The sequence below is a fragment of the Vombatus ursinus genome, unplaced genomic scaffold (assembly GCF_900497805.2).
Source record: "Vombatus ursinus unplaced genomic scaffold, bare-nosed wombat genome assembly UNPS02014884.1, whole genome shotgun sequence".
NCBI classification, from domain to species: Eukaryota; Metazoa; Chordata; class Mammalia; order Diprotodontia; family Vombatidae; genus Vombatus; species Vombatus ursinus.
This window is the reverse complement of record NW_020954662.1, coordinates 5,927,494-5,952,699: the sequence shown is the minus strand read 5'-3', so window position 1 is coordinate 5,952,699 and position 25,206 is coordinate 5,927,494. Positions and strand designations below refer to the sequence as shown.

At 42.1% G+C, this 25,206-nt stretch overlaps 1 protein-coding gene across 1 annotated transcript in view; it reads left to right on the top strand.

The window, feature by feature from the left end:
* Positions 1-1,206: 1,206 nt before the first annotated feature.
* LOC114028538 (immunoglobulin superfamily member 21) overlaps positions 1,207-25,206 on the top strand; it is a 161,730-nt gene continuing 137,730 nt past the window's right edge. The window contains exon 1 of the mRNA XM_027842808.1: positions 1,207-1,277. Within this exon, the coding sequence (XP_027698609.1) occupies positions 1,228-1,277 (50 nt within the window). The 5' untranslated portion in view covers positions 1,207-1,227. The remainder of the gene's footprint in view (positions 1,278-25,206) is intronic.

Here is a 25,206-nt window from a genome sequence, read left to right as displayed (position 1 = left end):
TTAATTTTTAAAAAATTAACAGAAATTTATTTTCTCTCCCTCCCACTTCCCACACCATTGAAAAAAAAGAGAGAAAAGAAAACAAATTCCTAGTAACAAATGTGACTAGTCAAGCAAAACACATTCCTTCACTGCACCCTTAATCTGTCATCCCTCTGATTTCTAGGAAATGGGTAGTATGTTTCACCAGCCCTCTGGAATCAGGAGTGTCCATTGAATTGATCATAGGTCTTAGAGTTTTCAAAGTTCTTTGACTGCAGTGCTTTTGTTAAGGTAGAAATTGTTCTCCTGGTTCTGCTCATCTTATTCTTTGTATAAAAGTCCTCAAAATTGTCTGTTCTTTTAACATGGATGTTGTACTCTAAATCGTTCATTTGGTTCTGCTCACTTCATTCTGCATCAGTTCATATAAGCCTTTTCACGTCTTTTTGAAACAATCTATTCCTTCATTTCTTACATTATAATAATATTCCAATACATTCATATATTTGTTCAACCATTCCTTAATTGATGAGCACCCCTTTAGTTTCTAATTTTTTGCTACCACAAAAGAGTTCCTATAAATATTTTTGTAAATATGGAACCTCTTCCTGTTTCTTTAATCACTTTGGGTATAAACCTAGCAGTGGTATACCTGGGTCAAAGGGTATGCACTATTTAGTAACTTTTTGTATATAATCCCAAATTGGTTTCTAAAATGGTTGTACCTATTCACAGGTCCACTGAGTGCATCAATGTGCCTATTTTCCCACAGCCCCACAAACATTTATTATTTTCCTTTTTGTTATCTTTGCCTATCTGATGGTATGAAGTAAGATTTCAGAATTATCTTAATTTGAATTTCTCTAATTAGTAGTGACTTGGAGAATTTTTTCATATGGCCTTAGATAGCCTGGGTTTCTTTCCTTGATATAAATCCTTAAACTATTTATCAATTTGGGAATGGCTTTTATTCTTATAAATCTGAATTAATTCCTTACATATCTTAGAATGAGGTCCTTGCCAATTTACAGAAAAAAGCACTTTGTGATTTAAGCCAGTAGAACAAGAGAGTTATAGAGCTCTCAGTGACCTTAGCAGTAGTGGGCGGGGCCTGACCCTGTAGCACAGCCACCATTAACACCACCACTGGATGTGGTTTTGTTTCTTTGGCAGGTGACAGATGGTGGGACCATAAAGCAGAAGATCTTCACATTTGATGCCATGTTCTCCACCAACTCTTCCCACATGGAGAATTACCGGAAGAGGGAAGACCTTGTCTATCAGTCCACTGTGAGGTGAGGGGCTTGGAAAGGACATCTTCTACATCTGTCTTTTGGACCTATGAGCACATCTGATCCATTGTTGCCTTGGAGACACTGACTCAGAAAGGCTATGGGGATGAGGACATTCCTGTGGAAAGAGGGAGCTCCTTAGTTAGTTATAAAGTCTAATATCACTATGGCCATTTTGAAGGCCCTGGGCCAGGAAAGGCAGCCCTTAGGTGATGGAGACAAAAAAAGTTGCAAAGACTGAGCTGGCAAGCTTCAGTATGGATTGATTTGAAGGTTATGAGTGCTAGAACAGATAATGAAGATGGTTTAGGCCAGGGGTAGGGAACCTTTGGGCTTGGGACCACATGTGGTCCTCTAGGTCCTCAAGTGTGGCCCTTTGACTGAATCCAAACTTCACAGAACAGATCCCCTTAATAAAAATATTTGCTCTGTAAAACTTGGAATCAGTCAAAAGGCCACACTGAAGACCTAGAAGGCCATATGTGACCTCAAGGCTGCAGGTTCCCCACCCTTCATTTAGGCCATCCCAATAATTTCACAAATAAGGGAACTAAGGCCTATGGTGGGTAAAGGATCGGTCCAAGCCCAGATATCTGGTTTGTGGCAGAACTGGGATTCCATCCCAGGTCCCCGGACTCCTAGCCCAGTGCTGTTTCTGCTGAGATCCATCCCTAAAGGCAGGAGTGTGCCGAGAAGTATTTAATGGTGGCTTTCAAAAAAAAAGTATTTACAAGACACACTTTCAAGTTTAATCTGTATTATTAACATTTTCTCCATCACTTCCTTAAGTCTAGATAATCAACAACCAGTGAAGCTCAATTTGTGATGTTTGCTGACTTCAGAGGTGTAAATACATTGAACATTTAACAATTGGCTCCAAAAAGTGTAAGCTGGCTCCAGCACATCCATGCCCCACACCCAGAGCCCCAGATGTCAACAATGCTAATGATGGTACCATTCCTCCAGCACAATCAGTCCGATTGGCCCTTGAAACTGACCTGGAGTGTTCTGGGAAAAGTCCTGGACAGGGAAGCTCAGCCATTCACAGGCCTTCTGGCCATGACCCATCATTTTCCTTCCTTTGGGCTGTTTCTTCATTGGTCAAGAAGGGCCATAATAATGTCTGCTCTGCTTACGTGGGATGAGGATCAAGTAAGATAATGATACCACCTTCCATATATGTGTACACCCTTCTTACACACATACCCTAGGCATGACAGAGGCATGATGGTCTAGCGGAAAGCATGGAACCAAGAGATCTGGTTTTAAGTCTCATGGTTGTCACTTATTAGCTGAGGGACCCTGGGGAAGTTAATGCATCTCTCTGAGTCTCAGTTTCCTCATCTGTATTTAATATGGTGGACTCTGGCCCCACTTTCTCATGGCCAGGACTGTTATATTTCACACACACACACACACACACACACACACACACACACACACACACACACACACACCTCTCCCTTTGCTAAGTCAGACCCAGACAATAGAAAAAGGCAGCACCAAACATGGGATCAATGTGGAATGTCCCAGAAAGCTCCAGTCCTACAATCCCCTCTTAGGGGGGCTTAGGTCCAGCTTAGGTGAACTTGGCATGTGCCAGAGCCCCCGTTACACATGAAATAGAGATGATCATTTTCACACTTCCTACTTAGAAGTTGTTGTAAGAAAAATACCTTGTGAACTTCAAAGGAATAGGGAATAAAGTTCCATGATTTCATTGATAAAGCAAATTCTCAGAAAAGGAAATTTCCTCTACAAATAAACTTGGATGCCTGCTCTGCTATTTATATTCTCAGTCTCAGAAAAGTGACCACAGAACTGAGATGCTCAGGGACTTGTCCAGGATAACCCAGCCAGGATGTTTCAGATATAAGACCTGAACCCAGGTCTTCTTAGCTTTGAGACAAGTTTTCTAGCTGCTATGCCAAACTACCTCGTATCAGCTTTAAAGCACTATAGAAATGTCACTTTTCATCCCAAGAGAGATGTGCCTGACCCATTGTTCTACCCAGACACAAAGTAGTCTCTGTTGGGCACGCTAACTGTAAGATGTTAGCAATGATTACTAGAGCATCTAAGATACATTAAGACAAAGAAATACACAAAGCTGAAAGGGCCATTAGAACCCAGAATGTTAGAGATGGGAGGGGGCCCTTAGAACACAGAATGTCAGAGCTGGAGGGGCCTTAGAACACAAAATATTAAAGGTGGGAGAATCCTTAGAATAAAAAGTGTCAAAGCTGGAAGAGACTTTATAATATGGACTATCAGAGTTGGAGAGGGCCTAAGAGCACAGAACTTAAAAACCAGAAGCCCCTCTAGAACTGCCCCTTATTTGTTGGTGGAACCATCATCCTTCTAGTCATCCAGGTTGACAACTTTAGATTTATCCTGGACTCACCTTTCTCCCTCAACCCCCCATGTCCAATCAGATAACAATTGCTATTGAGTCACCTCCATAGTATCTCTTATCTACCTAATCCTCACCCCATTACCTAGCCTTCTTTGATGATCTAACCGTAACCCTCATTTTTTCCATTCACATGGCTACCACTAGCTCACGTCCTCCTCCCCTCCTGTATGGATTATTGAAATTGTCTCTTTTTTGTGTCCTTTTTTAATTAATTTATTTTGATTTTTCAATATTCACTTCCATATGCTTTTGAGTTTAAAATTTTTCTCCCCTTTCCTCCCCACCACCCTCCCCAAGATGGTGCACAATCTGATATAGGTTATACATATACATTCCTATTAAACATATTTTCACATTAGTGATGTTGTAAGTAAGAATTAGAACCAATAGGAAGAACCGCCAGAAAGAGGAAACAAAACAAAACAGAAGAAAAAAGAATAGCAAATAGTATGCTTCGATGTGCATTCAAACTCCATAGTTCTTTCTTTGGATGTGGATAGCATTTTCCATCTCGAGGCCTTTGGAGATGTCTTAGATCCTCAAATTGCTGGGAAGGGTTAAGTTTATCAGTATTAGTCATCACACAATGTGGCTGTTATTGTGTACAACATTCTCCTAGCTCTGCTCACTTCACTCAACATCAGTTCATTTAAGTCTTTCCAGGTTTTTCTGAAGTCTGCCTGCTTATCATTTCTTATAGCACAGTAGTATTCCATTACATTCATATACCACAACTTATTCAGCCATTCCCCAATTGATGGGTATCCTCTCAATTTCCAATTCTTGGCCACCACAAAAAGAGCTGCTATAAATATTTTTGTACATGTGGGTCCTTTTCCCATTTGTATGATCTCTTTGGGATACAGTCCCAGAAGTGCTATTGCTGGGTCAAAAGGTATGCACATGAAATTATCTCTTAATTGAGCTCCGTACCTCTAGTCTCTCTTCTCTCCAATCTGGCTTCCATAGTGTTGCCAATATTTATTCCTAGAGTCACTCCCCTGATCAAAAAGTGTCGGTGGTTCCCAATTTCCTCTGGTGTAAAATACAAGTTTGTTTTTTTTTTTTACATTTAAAGCCTTTTGCAGTTGGACCCATCCTACCTTCCTAGGCTTATTGCACAATAATCTCCATGAAGTACTCCATGTTCTAGCCCAGCTAGGCCTTCTGCTCTTCCCCATACCTAACATTCCATCTCACATCTTTTTGTTTTTACATAGAATGTCTACTATGGCTGGGACATGCTCCCTCTTCACCTTTACCTTGTTGACTCTCCAGCTGCCTTGAAGTCTGAGTCAGAGGCTCCTCCTGCCCCAGGTCTACTAGGCCCAAACCTCCAACTGCTCCACCCATTCCCCCCCCAGATATTACTTAGTATATATTTTGAATTTACTCATCTATGTTCATGTTGTTTTGGTGCAAAACAATGGAAGCTCTCTGAAGGCAGGGATTATGTACTTTGTGTTTTTGTATCCCCAGCACCCAGTAAAGCACCTGGCACAGAATAAACACTAAATTAATACTTGTTGGATGAATGAATGGGAGGAATCTTAGAATCTTAGTGTATTGGAGATGGAAAAAACCATAGAGACCAACCCAACTTCTTCAGTTTACAAATGAGGAAACTGTGACCCTCTAAGGCAAGAGTTCCTAACCCGAACCATGGCTAGGTTGAACTTGGATGGGAAAAAATACATGTTATCGTCATTAACCCCTAACTAAAATTTTGCATTTCCTTCAATTATTTAAAAATATTATCCTGAGAAGGGGTCCGTGGGCTTCACCAGAGTGCCAGAAGAGTCCATCATACATATAAACACATACACACATGCACGGGAATAAAAACAAGTTAGGAATCCTTCCTGTAAGGAAAACTTTAGAAGAACTCGTTAGTTGTAGGATCATAGATTTAGAGAAGGAAGGAACCTTAGAGGATATTAAGTGTAGCCTCATTCTACAGATGAGGAAACTGAGTCTTAGAGAGATTAAGTGACTTGTCCATGATCATACAGCTAGTGTCAGAGATGGATTTGAATATTGGTCTTCCATACCATGGCCCCACCACCGCCACCAAAAAGCAGCTTAGGTCTGACCTTCAAACCCAGTATTCATTCCATGACACTAGCTGATGATGGCTCCTTCAATTGCTTCCCTCTCCTAGGGCCTTGGGGCCTTTGGAAATTGAAGACTGCCGTCTTCACCAAATTGCCATCTGGCCTAACAAAACGTGGGCTGGCAGTTTACCTGTTAATGATAATAGCTTGCATTCGGATAGCGTGTTATGGCTGCATAGCAGTTTACATACATTACTTCTGAGGGTTGTTATGAGGATCAGATGAGATAATTAGTACAAATAATGTTTTCTCCCCTTCCCAACCCCCCAACATCCTCTTCTGATGCCTTATCCATGACATAGGCATGACCTTGGGCTCTGAAAGCCTATGCCAACAGATCTCATGCCCTCTTTGCTACCATTAAACTACAAAGGGGTTGATTGCAGGAACAATGGACTATGGACCAGTGATGGACGTCAGTTTCCTAAGGTCCAGCCTAGCTAACTACAGAGAGGTCCATGGGTTTTGTTTTCATCCATCAGCCATCCAGAGGTGACTTTTTTTAAGCAGTAGCAACTCACAAAAACTATTTCCTAAGGTGGTTGGAATCAGCATTGATGAAGGTCAGAGGGAAACCCGTACGGGTAAAGTCATGGATCTTTGGATAGTTTAAATCTTTACCAAAGATAAACTGAGGCTGAGTGCCCAAGATCAGACAGTAAATGAGCAGTGGAGTTACAAGACTTGGATTCAAGTCTCCGCACTTAAGTCTGATGTCTCTTCCATTACTGAGTACTGGAGAAAGGAGATTGAGCCTCAGAACTGGAAGGGCCCTCAGAGCTTGATCTAGAGATCAAGAGATCTAGAGATCTAGAGAGATCTGAATCAGAATCCCTCTGTGACTTTCCTGATAATTGGTTGTCCAACCTCTGCTTGAAGAAGTGGGAGCCTGGGGGTGGGAGTGTGGAACGCTATACCCAAAGCTGCATGTTGGACTATTAAATAGCTCTCATTAACACAATTTCCTTGAATCAAACCCAAATCTGCCTTCTGGTGTCTTAGGATCATTAGATTATAGCTCTCGAGCTAGAAGAGACCTCAGAGGCCTACTATTCCCACTCCCTCATTTTAGGGATGAGGAAATTGAGACTCATGGAGGTTAAATGCCTCTGTCAAGGTCACATGCTTCTGTCTATTGCATCTGGTCCTCCCCTCTGGGGCAATGCAGAACAAAGTTGACCCTTTTCTTCCATGTCCTGACCCTTTAAATACTTGAAAACAACTACCATATGTCCCATAAGTCTTCTCGTCTTCAGGCTAGACACTCCAAGTTTCTTTCAACCATAGCATGATCTTAAGGCCATTTGTCATCCTGGTCACTTTCCAGGTCTTTTGACTCCAAGTTCAGTGTACTCTCTACTACCCTACACTGGCTCTCTTGAGATGGGGAAGTAGGAGGCAGCAGGATGGGAGGACGATAGAGAGCAGAGGAAACCCGAGGCATGGAGAGGAAAGATAAAAGCTCTTCAAATCACATCAAATCATAGGGGGACAAATCCCCCCCTAACAGCCTAAACGGTAGAAGAAAGGGAAGCAGGCCGAGCTGCGAGGCTGCGGAAGTCCTATTAGCTGTTGGCAGGAGGGTTGGTACCAGGCTAGGAATTCCACATTTACATATAAATGAAGATATTTACAAATTAATGCATCTCAACTAGAGAAAGTCCCAGCTCCACAGCTGTCAGTGCCTTCTTCCTCTCTTGCTGGGGGAGAGTAAGAAGAATAAGAAAGAAATGACGACCAAATGCATAGGAGACAGTAATTTCCCAGATTCAGCAGCACCTCTCATAGCTTCTCCCAACTCAAAGCTTCCGAGGTGGAGCACGGGAACAATCCATGGTGTTTAGCAATAGGAAGAAATAAAATTATAATTTGGATAGGGTGAGTGGGATGGCTAACCCAAGAGATGAAGTCCATATATTACAAGTTCTATGATTCTGGAATTCTTATTAGATTGCAGGACTCTGAGACTTATAACATTATTCTGATTTGGGCAGTATAATGTCTGGGCTCTCAACACGTGTCTTTGAGGGAGTAGGATAGAGTTTCAGAATGTGCTATAGCAGAAAGTCTGCTAAAACTGTCTCTGAAAGGCCTTCTCGTCAACAACTCAAGCCTTAATAGGACACTGATCTCTTGACAAGCCCTGCCACAAAACACTAGACACTCAGGGAAGGGACATGTAAACATTCACTCTTGTCCAGTTGCTTCCTTGTGGACTAGCGCACTAAAGAGACACAAAGATATACTCCAGCACAGAGAAACTTTTTCTGTTCTCTCATAGTTTACATTTCCATGCCCTGGGGAGCCACTTATGTCTTAGCCTCTCCTCATTAGACAGTGAGATCTTTGAAGGCAAACGCTGTTTTGGTTTTTGGGGTTTTTTTTTCTTTTTTTGGTTTTTTGCCTTTCTTTGCATTCCCAGCACTTAGCACAGTGCCCGGCACATAGTAGGTGCTTAATAAATGCTTACTGACTGACTGACTGACTTAGCCTTGCTCTCTGATTTCTCCAAACTGTCAAAAAGCACAAAAGTGAAACAAACTAATTAAATCTTCTAGTCTCAGTTATTCCTCCGTAAAATCCACCCATCTCTGCCACCCTTCTTAAATTATTCTAGTACTCTCCACTACGCCAGTATCAAACCATCCAGCTGCACTGGACTTCATGATGGTTACTGGCCATGGTGCTGACCCTTCTCTAATTAACAAGACCAACAGAAGGGACCAGCCTTAGAGGACTCCTTGCCTGCAGGAAGAATTCCCCTTTCCCAACAATATTCTATTATATTAATATATCATAGCATGATGAGCCATCCATTCCCTAACCAAAGTGTTGGGAACTTCTAACAAAGCAGTTTAGTACATTGTTGGACAATTCGTAAGGGTTAGAAGGTTTTCCCTTAGGCTGAATTGAGCTCTGCCTCCCTATAGGTGACTTATAACACAGAAACTAGTTTCTCCCCACCTCTACCCCCCTCTACAGGCTAGAAGTCATGAGTAAAACTTGAATCCTTGTAAATACCTGTCCATGCCGCTGTTTGGGGACAGATATTTTTAACTTTTTGGGTCGTGAACCCTTATGATAGTCTTGTGAAGCCTATGGACCCCTTCTCAAGATAATGCCTTTAAATGTATGAAATGAAATACATAAGATTACAGAAGAAACCAAATGTACTGAAATAAAGATATAGTTTTTCTCTATCCAAGTTCATGGACCTCCTGAAATCTATCCTTGAGGCAGATGGTGGCACAGTGGATAGAGCACTGGGCCTTGAGTCAAGAAGGCCTGAATTCAAATCCACACACCTTAGCTATGTGACCCTGGGCAAGTCACTTAACCCCTGTTTGCCTCAATTTCCTCAAATGTAAAATAGGGATAATAATCCATGCAATTGTGAAGATCAAATGTGATTTTTGTAAAAGCACTTAGCTCCATGTCTGGCACATTGTAAGAGCTATATAAAGGGTTATTTCCTTCCCCATCCACAGACACCTTGGGGGGTGAAGGGTGCCTGAGAACTATTAAGTTAAGAATCTTTGTTCTAGGGGACATACTTCACACCATACTCTAGTCAACTCTGCTCCAGGCTCCATAAAAAATTTGTTGTTCAATCATTTTCAATTATGTCCAACTCTTCATGACCCCTTTTGGGGGAGCAGGTAGATTTCTAGGCAAAGATACTGGAGTGGTTTGCCATTTCCTTCTTTGGCTCATTTTACAGATGAAAAAGCTAAGGCAACCACCCAGGATCATACAGCTAGTAAGTGTCTGAGGCCAGATTTGAAGTCAAGAAGATGAGTCTTCCTAACTCCAGTAAATAGCAATACTATAGTAAATAGTTAATACTAATAAAAATAACTTCCATTTCAATAACACCTTCTGGTTTATAAAGTACTTTCTTCATATTCACTTTGTGAGGCACAGCATTATTATCCCCATTCAGCAGGAGGAGGAAGCGAAGACCAACAGATGATAAAAGGATTTGACCTGAGTCCCTTGACTAACAAATTGCAGTTCCTGGACTTGTGTCCCAGCACTCTCTCTGTTAAATTTGTGGAGTAATGGACTGGCTCTTCCATTCAATCCTGTGATTCCCTGCTGAGGCAGAGCTCCATCCTCTCCAACACTAGGTAGAATGGTAATCACACAGGGGGTGGAGTGGCTGTTACCCATCCCTACCCCACCCTGCTTTGTTTACTTCTTTCAGTCTGCTGGGTTGAATAATAATGATGTCTTAATAATACCTTACTTTGGTAAAATGCTTTAGACTTTACAAAGCACCCTTTCATATATTAGCCCATGGATCCTCCCAGAACCTAATTTCTGTCCTGCCTACCTCACAGAGCTATTATTATGCTCATCATATAATGAGTTCCCTGGTAGGTGGCTCTTGACAGAAGGGAGCTTCTCCTCATCAGCCTCTCCTTGACCCTTAGAATCTTAGGCTTATAGCTTAACAGGTCTATTTGAGCTCTGAGGCTCTTCCACCCTGTCATTCGGGTAGCCTTTTGTATAACAAAGCATTTTCATATGTAATTTCATCCTGCCAATAGAGTTGTGAGGTGGGCAGAACAGAAGTGAGTACTCTTGTTTTATGGGGAGGAAACAGGCTCAGGGGTGAAGTGATTTGCCCAGGGTCACACAGGTAGTAAGGGACAAAGTGGGAGGAGTAAGTGAGGCTGGTGACTTTGCACAGCCCTCTGTTACTTAAATTTAGTTCACTTGCATGTCATAGCATCACCTTCCTGATGTCATGGTCCTCTTAGAATGAAGGACAAACAACAATCAGGGGCAAAGCTGACTGGAACCCAGGTCTCTGCATCCTAATTCATAGATGTGACTCTGCATTGCTTCACCATGTAACTTTCCTTTCTGCATCATCCACCCTTCCATCTAGGCACCTTGTCTGCCCCCATCCCTGTTAGCCCCAACACTCCTGTTACTCATTGCTAGGAACAAGAGATGTTGATTGATTGAGAAATTGTAGGATACAGACCTGAAAAGGACCTCAGGGAACATCTAACCCATCCCCCCTCATGTTACAGCCAAGGAAGCTGAAACCCAGAAAGGTCAAAAGACTTGGCCAAAGTCACACAAATTGGAAGAAACAGAGTTAGGCTCAGAACTTGTCTCTTTATATTTGAAATCCAGTGTTCTTCCTATTGCACTGGAATGGGTCAAAGTTAACTCTATTTTCATGTTCTTGTCAGAATCAGTCTGGTCTCCTCTGACAGGCCTTTTCTTTTCTTTTTTTTTTTTAAATAAGCCATTGGCCTTAATTTGCAAGTCTGAAGAAAACACCTTTCCCACCTGCAGGTAACTTGAGACTTAGCAACAACTTCTAGCAAGCAGGACATGAAACTGATTGGGTGGAGGGACGGGGAGGAGAGTGATTCAGTATTCAGTGAAATCTTGATTTTTATATCCTACAAACACCCATCATCACCCTCAACCATATGTTTTTAGCAACAGCTGGGCTGCTGGGGAGGAGGGGCCAGATGGTTAGATGAAGCATTCATATATACAGCCAGGCCTCCTGGATTCCCATGAATCAGGAGAGAGACTGGGTATGTTATGAATGTTGGATCTCCCCGACCCCAGAGCAGCCTTTTCAGGGGATGACAATCAGGGAGCAAGCTCGTCTGATATAGAAGTCAGGCAGAGCTAGTCTGGATCTGAAAGCTGAAAAACAATACAAAGAGGATTTATAATGTCCTGGCAAGACTGATCGAGAGAGAGAGAGAGAGAGAGAGAGAGAGCAGATTTTGATAAGACATTGTGCCTGCCCTCATGGAGCAGACAGTATTGTAAGGGATGATAAGAACACAGGTAACTGTGTGTGTACATGTGTATGAGACGAGGAAGGCATGGCTAGATGTAATTCGTCTGAAAAAGATCTGGAGATTTTAGTGATAACAGAGTGGTAACAGAGTGATGACAGCCAAAAAATTAAGAGAGTGCCCAGACTGATGAGGTGATAATCTAGGGGGCTTCTGCCTTGATCAGATCATATCTAGAGTATTAGGGCCAGTTCTGAGGGCTACATTCTGGGAAGGACATTAATTAGCTGTAGAGTGCCCAGAGGAAGCCTACCAGAATTGTGAAGGGCCTCCAGATCATTCCATTCACTCATCTGAAGCTGTTCTCTCTATGTGCAACAGTAATCTCTTTGTTTTGTTTTGAAATAAATTTTATTGATCTTTTGTTCTTCTGTTACCTAAATTTCCCCCAGTATCTGTCCCTGTCTCCTTCTAGGGAGCCAATGACCTTCTCTCAGTCCTCATTCTTTTTTATCTCCAACGTCTGACACTATAATGCCTTCCTTTTAGATACTCACTTTTCCCTGGTTTTTTTTTATGACATCGTTCTTTCTTGGTTCTCCTCCTACCTGTCTGGCTACTACTTCTCTGTCTCCTTTACTTCTTTTTTTATACCATTTCCACCTCCTACATGTGAGTATACCCCAGGGATTCTCTTGTGGGCCCTTTTCTCTTCCCTCTATACATTCTTTCTTGGTGACCTCATCAGGTTCCATAGGTTTAATTAACATCTCTATGCCAGTGACTCCCAGATCTATATATCTACCCCTAGTCTCTCTCCTGAGCTCCAGTTCCACATCACTAAATGCCTATTGGATATTTCCAGTTGGATATCCCATAAGCATCTCAAATTCAATGTGTCCAATACAGAATTCATTATCTTTTCTCAAAGCATCCACTCCTTTTCCATACTTCTCATTTCTGTGGAAGGTGTCACCATCCTTGTAGTCCCACAGGTTTAGAACCTCAGAATCTTCCCCAAATCTTCTTTCTCCCTTCATCCTTCAAATTCCAATCAGTGGCCAAGTTTAGCCAATTCTTTCTCCATGATGTTTCTCACATTTCTTCCCTTCTCTCTGCTCACATGGTTGCTGCCCTAGCTCAAGCCCTCATTACTTCTCACCTGGACCATTTTGATAGCCCCCAGTTGACCTCCCTGCCTCACCTCTTCCCTAGACAATCCATTCTTCACACAGGTGTCAAAATTATATTACCAAAGCAAAGGTCCAGTTATATCACTGCCTTGTTCAAGAAGTTTGGTTGAATACAAACTCCTCTATTGGGTATTTAAGACCCTTTCTAGTTCCTAGGAATAACAGATATACTACTATCCTACCTTTCAAGACTTATTGAACATTAATATACCTCACACACTCCAGGCTGCAGTTTGGTTGAACCATTTGCTTGTTCCCCACACATAACATTCCATTTCCCATCTTTCTGCCTTTACACAGTCTGTCCCTTGTTACTGGAATATGTTTCTTCCTCACTTTCACCTTGGTAAATCTCTAGTTTTCTTCAAGTCTCCAATCAAGTGTCACTTTTTTTCTTTTTTGTAATAATATTTCCCCCCAATTACATGTAAAAACAATTTTTAATATTTTTTTTTAAATTTTGAATTCCAAATTCTCTCCTTCCCTTCTTCCCTCCCAGAGATGGTAAGCAATTTGATATGTTATACATGTGCAGTCATACAAAATATATTTTCATATTTAGTCATATTGTGAAAGAAGACCAGACAAAAAACTCACAAAAATAAAGAAAATGAAAAACAGTAGGCTTCAATCTGCATTCAGACTCTCTCAGTTCTTCCTCTGGAGGTGAATGGCATTTTTTTTTTTATCAAGAGTCCTTTGAAATTGTCTTGGATCATTGTTTTGCTGAGAAGAGCTAAGTCATTAAGAGCTGATCATCACACAATGTTGCTGTTGCTGTGTACAATGCTCTCTTGGTTCAGCTCACTTCACTTTGCATCAGTTCATATAAGTCTTTCCAGGTTTTTCTGAAATCCAACTGCTCATCATTTCTATACTATTATTATATAATATATATAATATTATAACATAATATTACGTATACTATACTATTATTATAGTATTCCATTACATTCACATATCACAACTTGTTCAGCCATTCTCCAATTGGTGGGCATCCCCTCAGTTTCCAATTCTTAGTCACCACAAAAAGAGCTGCTAGAACTATTTTTTGTACAAATAAGTCCTTTTCCCCTCTTTTTAATCTCTTTGGGATACAGACCTAGAAGTGCCACCTCTTTCACAAAGAGTTTTTGACCCTGCCCCCTTCAGTTGCCAGTGCCCTCCCAACCTGGGAACTATTTTACAAATATATTTTGTATATATTTACCTATGTTCATATTGCTTCCCTCCATAGAATGCAAATTCCTTGAGGGAAAGTCTTTGTATTAGCACAGCTACTGGCACATACTTGCTACTAGCTAAAAGCTGATTGAATGTTCACTGAGAAAGGGCTGATTTATACTTCTATCAGACTATTCCTCTTTCCTATTTTTATCTTTTTAATTATTTTATTGGTGTCTTTCCCCCAAGGAAGGAGGGGAAAGGCATTTATTGAGCACCTACTATGTGCTAGGCTCTACTAAATGCTCTACAGATATGATTTCATTTGATCCTTACAATCACAAAGGTAGGTACTTTTATTATCTCCATTTTACAACTGGGAAAATGCAAAAAGAGATGAAATTATTCATCTAGGGTCACATAGTTAATGTGTGAAAAAGGATTTGAACTCAGGTCTTCCTGACTCCAAGCCCAGCATTCTATCTACTATTCTACCTACCTGCCCCTTTCACTGTCACTTACCAATGACTCCTTCCACCCTTGGAATCGATCTCTCAACAAGCATTTATGTCGGTATTATATGCCAGGCCCTGTGCTAAGCCCTGGGGAAAACAAAGACTGTAATGAAAGTCTCTGTAATGAACTTACCTACACACAGAATTCTGCACATACAGAATGAGTATACAAATACTAAGGTAAAGTAAGGTAGTTTAGAGAGAGAGAGATGGAGACTAGTAACTGGGAGGATGAGGAAAGGCTTTATGTAAAAGGTCATACTTCATCTAAAGTCTTGAAGCAAGTCACAGAAATGAGGAGGTGGAGGTAAAGAGAAAGAGCCCTGCAAGCATGGGGAATGGCCAGTGGAAAGGCCCAGAAATGGGAAATGGAATGTCACATATAAAGAACAGTAAGATGGCCGACCTGGCTAGGCTTTACAGTGGGAGAAGAAGAGAATTATATAAGAGTGTTGTTGTTGTTGTTATTGTTGTTGTTGTTTGACCTTCCTTCTTGAAGAGGACTATGGCATCAGGAAGGTGATGGTATGATTTGCAAGTGAATTATATTTAAGTGAGGCAGGGCTGTGCAAAGTCACCAATCTCACTCTCTCCTCTGTTGCCATCTGGTCCAATGGCAAGATATAGATCAGGGTGACTGGAGATGTCCCTGGCTGTAGTGGGAGACCTTGGCTTTTTTAAGCTAAGGTCTTTCCCAGGTCTCAGTTTGTCTGAGTCAATGCCCATTCAGTGATTAAGGATAGATAAGAAATGAGGCAAAGAATGGCCTCTTTCGCCTAGTCAAAAAAAAATCAATCCAGGAGGGGAAGACCCTTGCGGTTTCTCATATATAATAAGACGAGAAAGCTGGGAAGGGGCCAGCCTGGGAAGGGTCTTAAAGGACAAAAAGAAGAGTTTGTATTTTATCCTAGAGACATTAGGGAACCACTGAAGTTTATCAAATATGGGAATGACATGATCACAACTGTGCTTAAGAAAAACTACATTGGCAGCTGTGTGGCAGATGAATTAGAGTGGGGAGAGGGACAGGGGATAGTTAAAGATGACACTGAAGGGTTGTCAAACTTGGACACTGGAAGATTGGTGGTATCCATAACAGAAGTACATAAATTTAGAAGACGGATGGATTTGGTGGGGGATGAAGGGAAGGAGACTAAGTTCTGTTTTGTACCTATTGATTTTGCGATGTCTACAAGACATCCAATTTGAAATATCTAATAGGCAGTTGGTGATGTGAGCCAGAAGCTGAGGAGAGAGATTAGGACTGAATATATAAATCTGGGAGTCATATGCATAGAGATGATAATTAAACCCATTGGAGCTGATGAGATCATCAAGAGAGGTATAAATACATAGAGAGAAGGGTCCAGGATAGAGCCTTTGGAAATTCCCACTGTTAGGGGACATAGATGATGATTCATCAAAGGAGACTGTGGTCAGACACAGAGGATGAGAACCAGGAAAGAAAAGTGTCATGAAAACCCAGTGAAGAAAGATCATCCATGAGAAGGCATTCAACACAATCGTATGGTGCATAGGTGTCAGAAAGAATGAAGATTTAATATTGACTTTAAGAAATCATTGGTAATTTTGGAGAGAATGGTTTCTATTGAATGGGCTGGATTGCAAAGCCAGATTATAATAAGTTAAGGAGTGTGAAGAAGGGGAAGTGGAGGCAGGGGGTGATTACTGCTTTTTCCTTTGTGATAAGTACAATCAAGCAAAATCGATCAACATATTGACTATTTCTAAAAACATACGCTTTGTTTGACACCCATAGTTCACCATCTCTCAGCTAGGAGGCAAGAATCATGCTTCATCATCAATCCTCTGGAGTCACAACTGGACACTGCATTGATGAAGTTCTCAAATCTTTCCATTTTGTTTTCTTTTACATTATAGTGGTTATCATATAAATTGTTCTCTCACATCTACTCATTTTACTCTATATTAGTTCACACGAGTCTTCTCAAGTTTCTCTGAATTCTTTTTCTAGTTAGTTGTGATTAGTTGTTAATTCATTGTAATTTCTTTGGCCATATTATTCTATTATATTTACACACCACTGTATGTTCAGCCATGCCCAGTCCATGGGTACCCCAAACTCTGTCCACTAGCACTTTCCCTATAATCAATTTCCCCTCAACATCCCCAAGAGAAATTATATTGATTGAACAAGTATGGCTCCCACAGATGTGAGAGACATTGGGTGAGATTCCTCACTTTGCCCTGTGAATGGTCGTACTTGGCTTCCAGTCCTGCAGAGTCCCCATCTCCTAAGATAGTAAATGGGTGAAATGCTTACCTGAGGAGGACTTCTGAAGAAATACTCAGGTAGGTACAGGAAGTTGGAGTAGCAAGTTAACAGGTCCTGGGAAAAATTCTTTAAGGACTATGTTCATTGTTCACACATACATGGTGCTGCAAAAGTATTTTTAAATGATTGTGGGGTTTTTTTTTCTCTCATGCAAGTTAAACATGCCTTTTCCAATCTGGTCTTATCAACATGGCTAAGAAACCTTGTCTTCAGAGAGTGAAAAAGAGATCATCCCTCATAGTTACCAGTTAGAATTATCTTTTGTTCTGAATTACTAATGTAAGCTCACATTTTTGTAGCTCTTTATGGTTTCCAGAGTGCTTTTCTCAAAACAACCATGTGAGGTCAACAGTGCATGGGATATTATGTCCATTTTACAGATGAGCAAACAGAGGCCCAGAAAGGGGGAAAAGTCATAGGATCATAGATTTGGAGCCAGAAGGGATCTCAGCTACATGCACATTTTACAATGAATAATCCTTAGGCATGGGGAGATTAAATGAACTTGTCTATAGCTATATAGCCAATGAGTCAGAAGCAGAATTTGAATCCAGGTCCTCTGAGTCTAGGGTCAGTATTTATTCCCTTGTACCATCCTGCCTCCTTGCCCAACACCACACAGCTAGTATGTGGTAGAGCTGAGATTCCAGCTCCATTTTGAATTCTCATTCCAGGTCCAATGTGCTTTCCACTATAGGTATAGCAATTCTCACACACCATAGCTCTGCCATCAGGGCTCTGGGAGAGAGAATAGTCTGTATTCCTCCCCCACAAGAGAAATCCCACAGGCATCATCAGCTGTTTGCCATGGTCTAAGATATTCCTTGATTTTAAGTGACACCTGCCATTCTCCTCCTTCTCTCTGGGGGAACTCTCCATAAATTAAACAGCATTAAACACAACACACACAAACATCTTGTTGTGTACATACAACCCACACTGACACATACACACAGAGACACCCACACTCATACAGACACCAAGATAAACACAGCTACATAAACCTATATACAAGCACACACCTAGCACAGAGTTCTCAACTGATCATGGTAGCCAATTAATCAGACCTTCTTTAGGACTGAGGCAACCAGTGAAAGAGTAGAAAGAATCAGTCAGTCAGTTGCGGGGGGCAGGGAGGGGGGGGTTATTTGTTTGTTTTTTTGTCTGCACGGTGCCAAACAAGAGACTCATGACATTTTTTTAAACTGAATTGATTGTCCCTAATCTTGGCCAAATTCACAAAACTGGTCGATTCCAGTTATAGCAGCTGAAGGCTGAGCAATTGATCAGAGGGCTCCTTGGTCAATTCTGTTTCATTGCTAAGGTAGCATAAATAAAAGGAGAAACTATTGCAAAAGTTGTTTTCTGGGGTCGTCTTCACCGATGTAGATGGACCAATTAGGGTTTGGTGCTCGGGCTGCCCTTCAGTCTAGGGTTGGCATTTGATTGGCATTTTCCTTAAGGACCAACCGTGCATCACCATCTTCATTAGTTACTATTAGTTATTAGTTATCCCCCTAGGGTGCTAGGTGGCACCACAGTACGTGGAGAGCAGGGCCAGGAGTCAGGAAGACCTGAGTTTAAATTTTACCTCAGACACTTACTAGCTGGGAGAGCTCGAGCAAAGTCACTTAACCCTGTTTGCCTCAGTTTCCTCATCTATAAAATGAGCTGAAGAAGAAAATGGTAAACCACCCCAGTATCTTTTGCCAAGAAAAACCCAAATGGGATCATGAAGAGTTAGACACGACTAAAAATGACTGAACAACAACAATAACATATCCCTCATTAGGGATTAACTCCAGGAAGACAGCATTTATTAAACACCGGCTGCATACTGGGACCTGTGCTAGGCTTTAGAGATCTGTTTGTCATTTTCACATCCAGATCTGTGATTTCATGGGCTTAAGGAATTCTCAGTGAGGTAATTCCCTCTTGCAGTGCAAATGAGCAACTGCTCTCTAACCTAGGTCATTGAGAGGAAAAATGACTTTCCTTGGGGTCATGGAGCTGGTATACATCAGAGGTGGGCCAGGAAACCTGGCCTGTCTTCCTGACTCACAAGATAGCACTCTACCCATTGAGTCACACTACCTTTCATGTGATACAAAGACAAAAAAAAAAAAGAAACAGCCCCTTCCCTCAAGGGGCTTACGTTTTACTGAGTAGATACAATAGTTATTCTAATAAGTAAATACAACACGTTTTGAAATAAAAAGTACTAATAACTGGGGATCAGGAAAGGATGGTGGCTCATTCTCCTTTGCAGCCACCAAGCACAGGGCCCCGCACATCAGAAAAGTTTAATGAATAAAATCTTCCTTGATTCCCCTCTAGTCCTTCCCCTCAGCCCTCCATCTTCATCACTCTGATAGACTTGTCCTGTCCTACTATGTATTAAGTAATAACAGATAGTATCTATAAAGCATGTTAGAGTTTGCCAAGTACTTTATAAATATGATCTTGTTTCATCTTCACAATAATCCTGTGAGGTAGGTTCTATTATTATTTCCCTTGTCCAGATGGAGAAACCGAGGTTGAGAGAGAAGTGACTTGCTCAGGATGGCACAGCTAAAAAGTGTCTGAGATAAGATTCAAACTCTGGGTCCCCTGAGTCCATGTCCAGCATTCTATCCACCAAGCCACCTAACTGCCTCTAGGTTATCCAAGTCTACACAGCGCAAATAAGAGGCTCAAGATATTTTTTAAACTGGATTGATTGGCATCTTATTGGGGACTTATCCCCTTAGTAGACTGTACAATCCATAGAAGCAGTGACCATGTCTTATCTAAATTGTATTCTCCCTTCCCCAACCAGAAGCTCAGTGCTCAGGACTCTGCACAAAGTAGTCACTTAATTGAGGTTTTTGAAAACAAATAGAATTCAGTTTAGTATCTTTAAGCCAGCTGATGCATTGGAAAAAGCATTGGATTTGGATTCATAGGACCTGGGTTCTAATCCCACCTCTTTCACATATTAGCTATATGACCTTAGCAATTCTATCAGTCTCCATTCTCCCCTGTAAGATGAAAAGTTTGGATTAAATGACTTCTCAAGTCCTTTTCAGTTTTGAGTCTTCAGGCATGCCTCTTTTTGTATCTCCAGCTCTTAAACAGTGCCTGGCACATAGTAGGTTCTCAATAAATGTTTATTGAATTGAATTAAATATTAACATTTTCTCCATCACTTTTTCAAGTCTAGATCATCAACAAAACAATAAACAAAGCCTCAATTTCTAGTTTTTGCTAATTTCTGGTGTACAAAGGCTTACATTGAAAATTTAGCTATCAGCTCCTGTTCTGGTTAGAGCTGGTTCCAGCACATCCCTTCCTAGAAGAGACCTTAGAGATCATCAAACACAGCCTCTTCATTGTAAAAATGAGAACAATGACACAGACAAGTAAAGTAATTTGCCCAAAGTTGTGCAGGAAGCAAATCAGAGAGTTGTACGTTATCTAATTCTAAAACCACACTTAGTGGCAGAGCCCATACTTAAATCCAGGTCTTTTGACTTTCAGTACAATACTCTGATCATTGTACAAACTTGCCTGAGGCAGTTAGATGGTCCCATAGTGCACAGATTACTGAGTCAGGAGTCAGGAAGACCTGAGTTCAAATCTGGCTTCAGACCTTACTAACTGGGTGACCCTGGGCACATCACTTCACCTCTCTTTGCCTCAGTTTCCTCAACTGTAAAATGGGATGGGGTCCTCCTGGGGGTGTTGTGAGAATTAAATGAAAGTATTTGTGAAGTGCTTACTCTAGTGCCTGACATGTAGTAGTTGCTTAATAAATGCTTATTTGAACTTCCCTTCCTCCTGTCTCATTCTAAGTGGACTGGTCAATGAGGGAATCATCTGTCAGCCGACCTAGTGCCCCAGGTACTGAAGGAGGCCTCTCCCAATCCGAGAGCCAGTGATACCACTTGCATGCCCTTGGCAATTCACTAAAATCCCGTGGACTGCTTTGACTTCATATGTCAAACTGGAAGTTTGGACTTTATCAAGAGTTCCAAGTCTGGAGTCTATGGATCTCTGAAGGACTTGGATGGGGAAAATTGCATCTTTATTTTTCACTAACCTTTGGTTTCCTTTGTAATTCTTTGTACTTTGCTTTATGCATTTAAGAACAGAGCTCCATAGGCTTCACCAGACTGTCAGAAGGGACCACGACACGAACAAGATGAAGAATCCCTGATCTAGCTGGTCATTAAGGTCCCTTTTTAGATCTGAAACCTATGGTCCTAAGGTCTTAGCCAGCAAAGTCACAGTCAGCTTCTCCCCGGTAGGTGCCGGCATACCAACCCCTTGCCTCTTAGACAATCAAAACCTGAGTCTCTGGATGCCTACAGTCATCAAAATATTCCCAGGAAAAAAGGCACCAGTACAAACTCCCAAAGTTTAAAAATAGGCACCCCCCCCCCCAGTCTGGGCACTGTGCCTGGCTGGCTCGGCACTCCTATCCCACTCTACCCTCCAGACCCTCCGGCTCCAGTTCAAGCGTGAGGCCAGCTCAGTGAATCACCTAATTGTCCACGTGCTGTTGAATCGAAACAAAATCATGCAATCTCCCTGCTGCTGATGGCATTAATTTCATTTAGTTTGCCAAGGACTAGGGAGAGATGCATTTAAATGTACATCTTGGTTTCTCCTCCCTTTGCTGCTGCCAAGCCTCCCTCTTCCCCTCTCCAGCATCTTCCAAGCCTTGACCTCTTCTTTGTCTTCCTCATACATTTTTCCCTCTCTTCTGGCCTTGCTCACCCTTCTTTCCCTCCCTTCCCTCTCATGCTATCTTCCTCAGGGTCTTTGCCACCTTCTCCCATTCTTCACTGCATTCATCTCTCTCTCTTTCTTTTTTCTCCTCATTTTCCTGTTTCCTCACTTCTGTTTGTTTCTCCTGCCTCCATTCTCCCCCCCAACCATTTCTCTTTTTTCAGATTATAAGTTTGGATCTGGAAGGAACCTCCCAACCCCTTTCATTTTACAAACATGGGATCTGAGGGCCAAAGAGTGGAAGTGACTTAGCCTAGGTCACAAAGATAGTAAGTGATAGGGCTGGTGGGAATCACTTGTGTCTTCATATTTATTTGTTTTCACTTTCTTGCTCCCCTTCTGCCTTCCCTTCTTCTTTCATCTTCCTTTTTTCCTTCTTCTTCCCTTGCTTTCCTTCCTTCCCTTGCATTCTTCTTTTTCTCCTTCTTTTTTTCCATCCTTCCTCCCTTCTCCTGTATCCTTCCTTTTTTCCTTCCTTAATTCCATCCTTCCTCTCATCTCTCTCTCCTTTCTCTTTCATCCTTCTCTCTTTCCTCCTTTCTCTGCTTTCCTTTCCCTGCCCTTACTCTCTTCCTTTCTTCTTTTCCTCCTTTTTCCTCCTTTCCTTCTTTTATTCCCTCCTTCCTTTTTTCTTTCTTTTTCTTTTTTGACAGGCAGTGTGGTGCAATGGAAAGAATGCTGAATTTGGAGTAGGGCCCTGGGTTCAAGTTCTGGCTAGGTCACTTAGCAGCCATGTGATTAGGAGTCAGTCTTAGCCAGCAGGTCAAGACCATCTCCATATACCTTTCCCCCGCCCCACTCTTCCAGTTTCCCTTCAGGTCTTGTTTTCTTTCATTGGAATGTAACTTCTTTGAGGGCTGGGATGTCTTGTTTTTCATATTTTTATCCCCCATCCTCAACATGGTATCTGGCACATATTGTCTTTCATAAGTGCTTTTTCTTGTATCTAAATTGGTTATTCACTCCATGCCTCAGTGTCTCATCTGTAAAACAGAAATAATGTCACCTCCCGTACAGCTTTGTCATGAGGGAAGTACCTTGTCAGTCAAATGTGCTATAGAAACATGAGATATTATTCCTTCTCTCTTTTTTTCCATCCTTTCAGCGTGGGGTAATAGAAATAATGTGAGAAACTGAGCATGATGGCACATGCCCGTAGTCCCTGCCTCCAGGGAGGCTGAGGCTGGAGATTCCTTGAGCTTGGGAGTTTTGAGCTGCAGTGGGCCCTTTGTGCCTGTACTGTTTGGCATTAATATGATGAGCCCCTGGGTGTGGAGCCAGGGAGCCACCAGGCTGCCTAATGAAGGGTTTGAAATCAAAGAGAGATAGAGAGTGAGGTATAGAAATGGGGTAAGAGAGGAGATAGAGACTGGGAGAGAGAGAGAAAGAGAGAGAGGAAGGGAAGGAGGGAAGGAGAGAAAGAAGCAGAGACAGAGAGAGACACACAGACAGACAGACATACAGAGAGAGACACAGAGAAAAGGGTAGAGGGAGAAAGACAGAAACAGAGAGAGAGAAACAGACAGAGAGAGACAGACACAGACAGACGTATACAGAGAGAGAGAGACACAGAGGGGGAGGAGACAGACATAAAGAGACAGAGAGACAGAGACAGAGATAGAGAGACAGATACAGAGACCAGAAGAGAGAGGGAGAGACACAAACAGACAGAGATATATACAGACAGACAGAGGGAGACAGAGACACAGAGAGAAAGACAGAGATAGAGATAGACACACACAAACGGAGGTAGATACAGACAGACAGACACAGAGAGACAGGCATAGACACAGAAAGACAGACATACACAGAAAGAGAGACAGACACAGTGAAAGGGAGAGAGGGAGACAGACAGACAGACATATACAGAGATAAACACAGAGAAGGGAGGAGAGAGACAGACAGACAGACAGAAACAGAGGGACAGAGACAGAGAGAGAGGCAATTTGAGTTTTCACAATTTCCCCAGATTCACAGATTTAGAGTTGAAAGGAATCTTAGATGCCATTGAATCCAACTCTCATTTTGCAGACAAGGAAACTAAAGCCCAAAGTCACTAAGTAAGTATCCAAGACAGGATTTGAACCTGGGTCTCCTTGACTCCAAGTGCACAACTGTATACGCCAGTCCTGCTATTAGATTGTGTCTCTGGGCCACATCTTGTGCTCAGCACTGAGGATATCGATTTTACAAAGCAATACAAATAGAGGGACTTGCCCCTGCTTTGTAAGCCAACCTCACTGGATTTTTCTGTCCCCCAGTTCCCTTATCTATAAAGAGGTTATTGAACAAGAGAATGTTTTGAGTTCTCCATAATATCTAGATCAGAGGTTTCTAACTTAGGGTTTGTGGACTTTTTTTCTTAATTGATAACTGCTTTTCAATAGAATTTATTTCCTTTGCAAATTTATGCATTTTATTTTACATATTTAAAAACATTCTTCTGGTATGGCTCCACAGATTTCCCCAGACTGTGGCCAAGGGCTCTAGGACACACAAAAGGTGAAGAATCCCTGCTTTCTCTCTCCAGAGGCTTCCTCTCCCTCCTGACCTTCTTCTCCCTGATCCCTTTACCATCTTTCTCTTCCTCCTTCAGTCTTTCTCCCTGCCCCATCTTCCTTTCCTCGTGAACCCAGATGCCTCAGCGACAAGACATGCATAACAGGGCCCTGCCAAGAGCCTTTAATAACTAATTAGGGCTCCCTTGTTTCCCTATTTTAAGCTGTGGTCAGAGACTCCTAATCAGTGCCCATTGTCCCCTCCCCAGTCTCCTTGATTGGGTCTCAAGAGGACTGTCTTACAAAGAATTGTGGGTAAGGACATTAATCCTGTGGCATGAGAACCTACTTCTCCAGTCTTTGCTCTAGGCAAAGTGAGCTCTCAGGGACTACAGGGATGCCACTCCGGTGACCATGGCCCCTTCTGCCCTAATCAAGGTCAGATCTCCCTCAGGGGAGGGAACCACATTACCAAGCTGCTTGCTGACCTCTGGAACCTAATACCTGCAAGCTCCCTCCACCAAGGCAGCTAGCCCCCAGGGTTGTGCTGGGTCCTGTCTCTATCAGGTCAGAGATCTGCAGCTGGGAGGGGCCTTAAATGTCACCTAGCCCACCACCCTTATTTTATCAACTAGAACAATGAGGTCCAAAGACCAGGGAGGGAGAAAGGGAAAGAAGGAGCGAGAGAGAAAGGAAGGGAAGGAAGGAAGGAAGGAAGAAAGGAAGGAAGGAAGGAAGGAAGGAAGGAGGGAGGAAGGCAAGGAAGGAAGGAAGGAAGGAAGGAGGGAGGGAGGGAGGGAAGGAAGGAGGAAGGGAACTAAACTTCCATCAAAGGAAGAGGGCAAACCAAATTAAAATATAATTAGGAAATCTTTTTAAAAATAAACAAATCAAAACACAACACAACATAGAGAATGTTAATTTGTGGTTTTCTAACTCAATATATGGCCTGCAGGGATCCATTTCTATTTGAGTTTTACACCATGGCTGTAGAACAGAGTATGTCAGAGCTAAGAGGGCCCTCAGAACCCAGAATGTCAGAGCTGGGAGGGGCCTTAGAACACAAAATGTCAGAGCTGGGAGGACCCTGAGAACACAGAATGTCAGAGCTGGGAGGGCCTTAGAACACAAAATGTCAGAGCTGGGAGGGCCCTTAAAAACA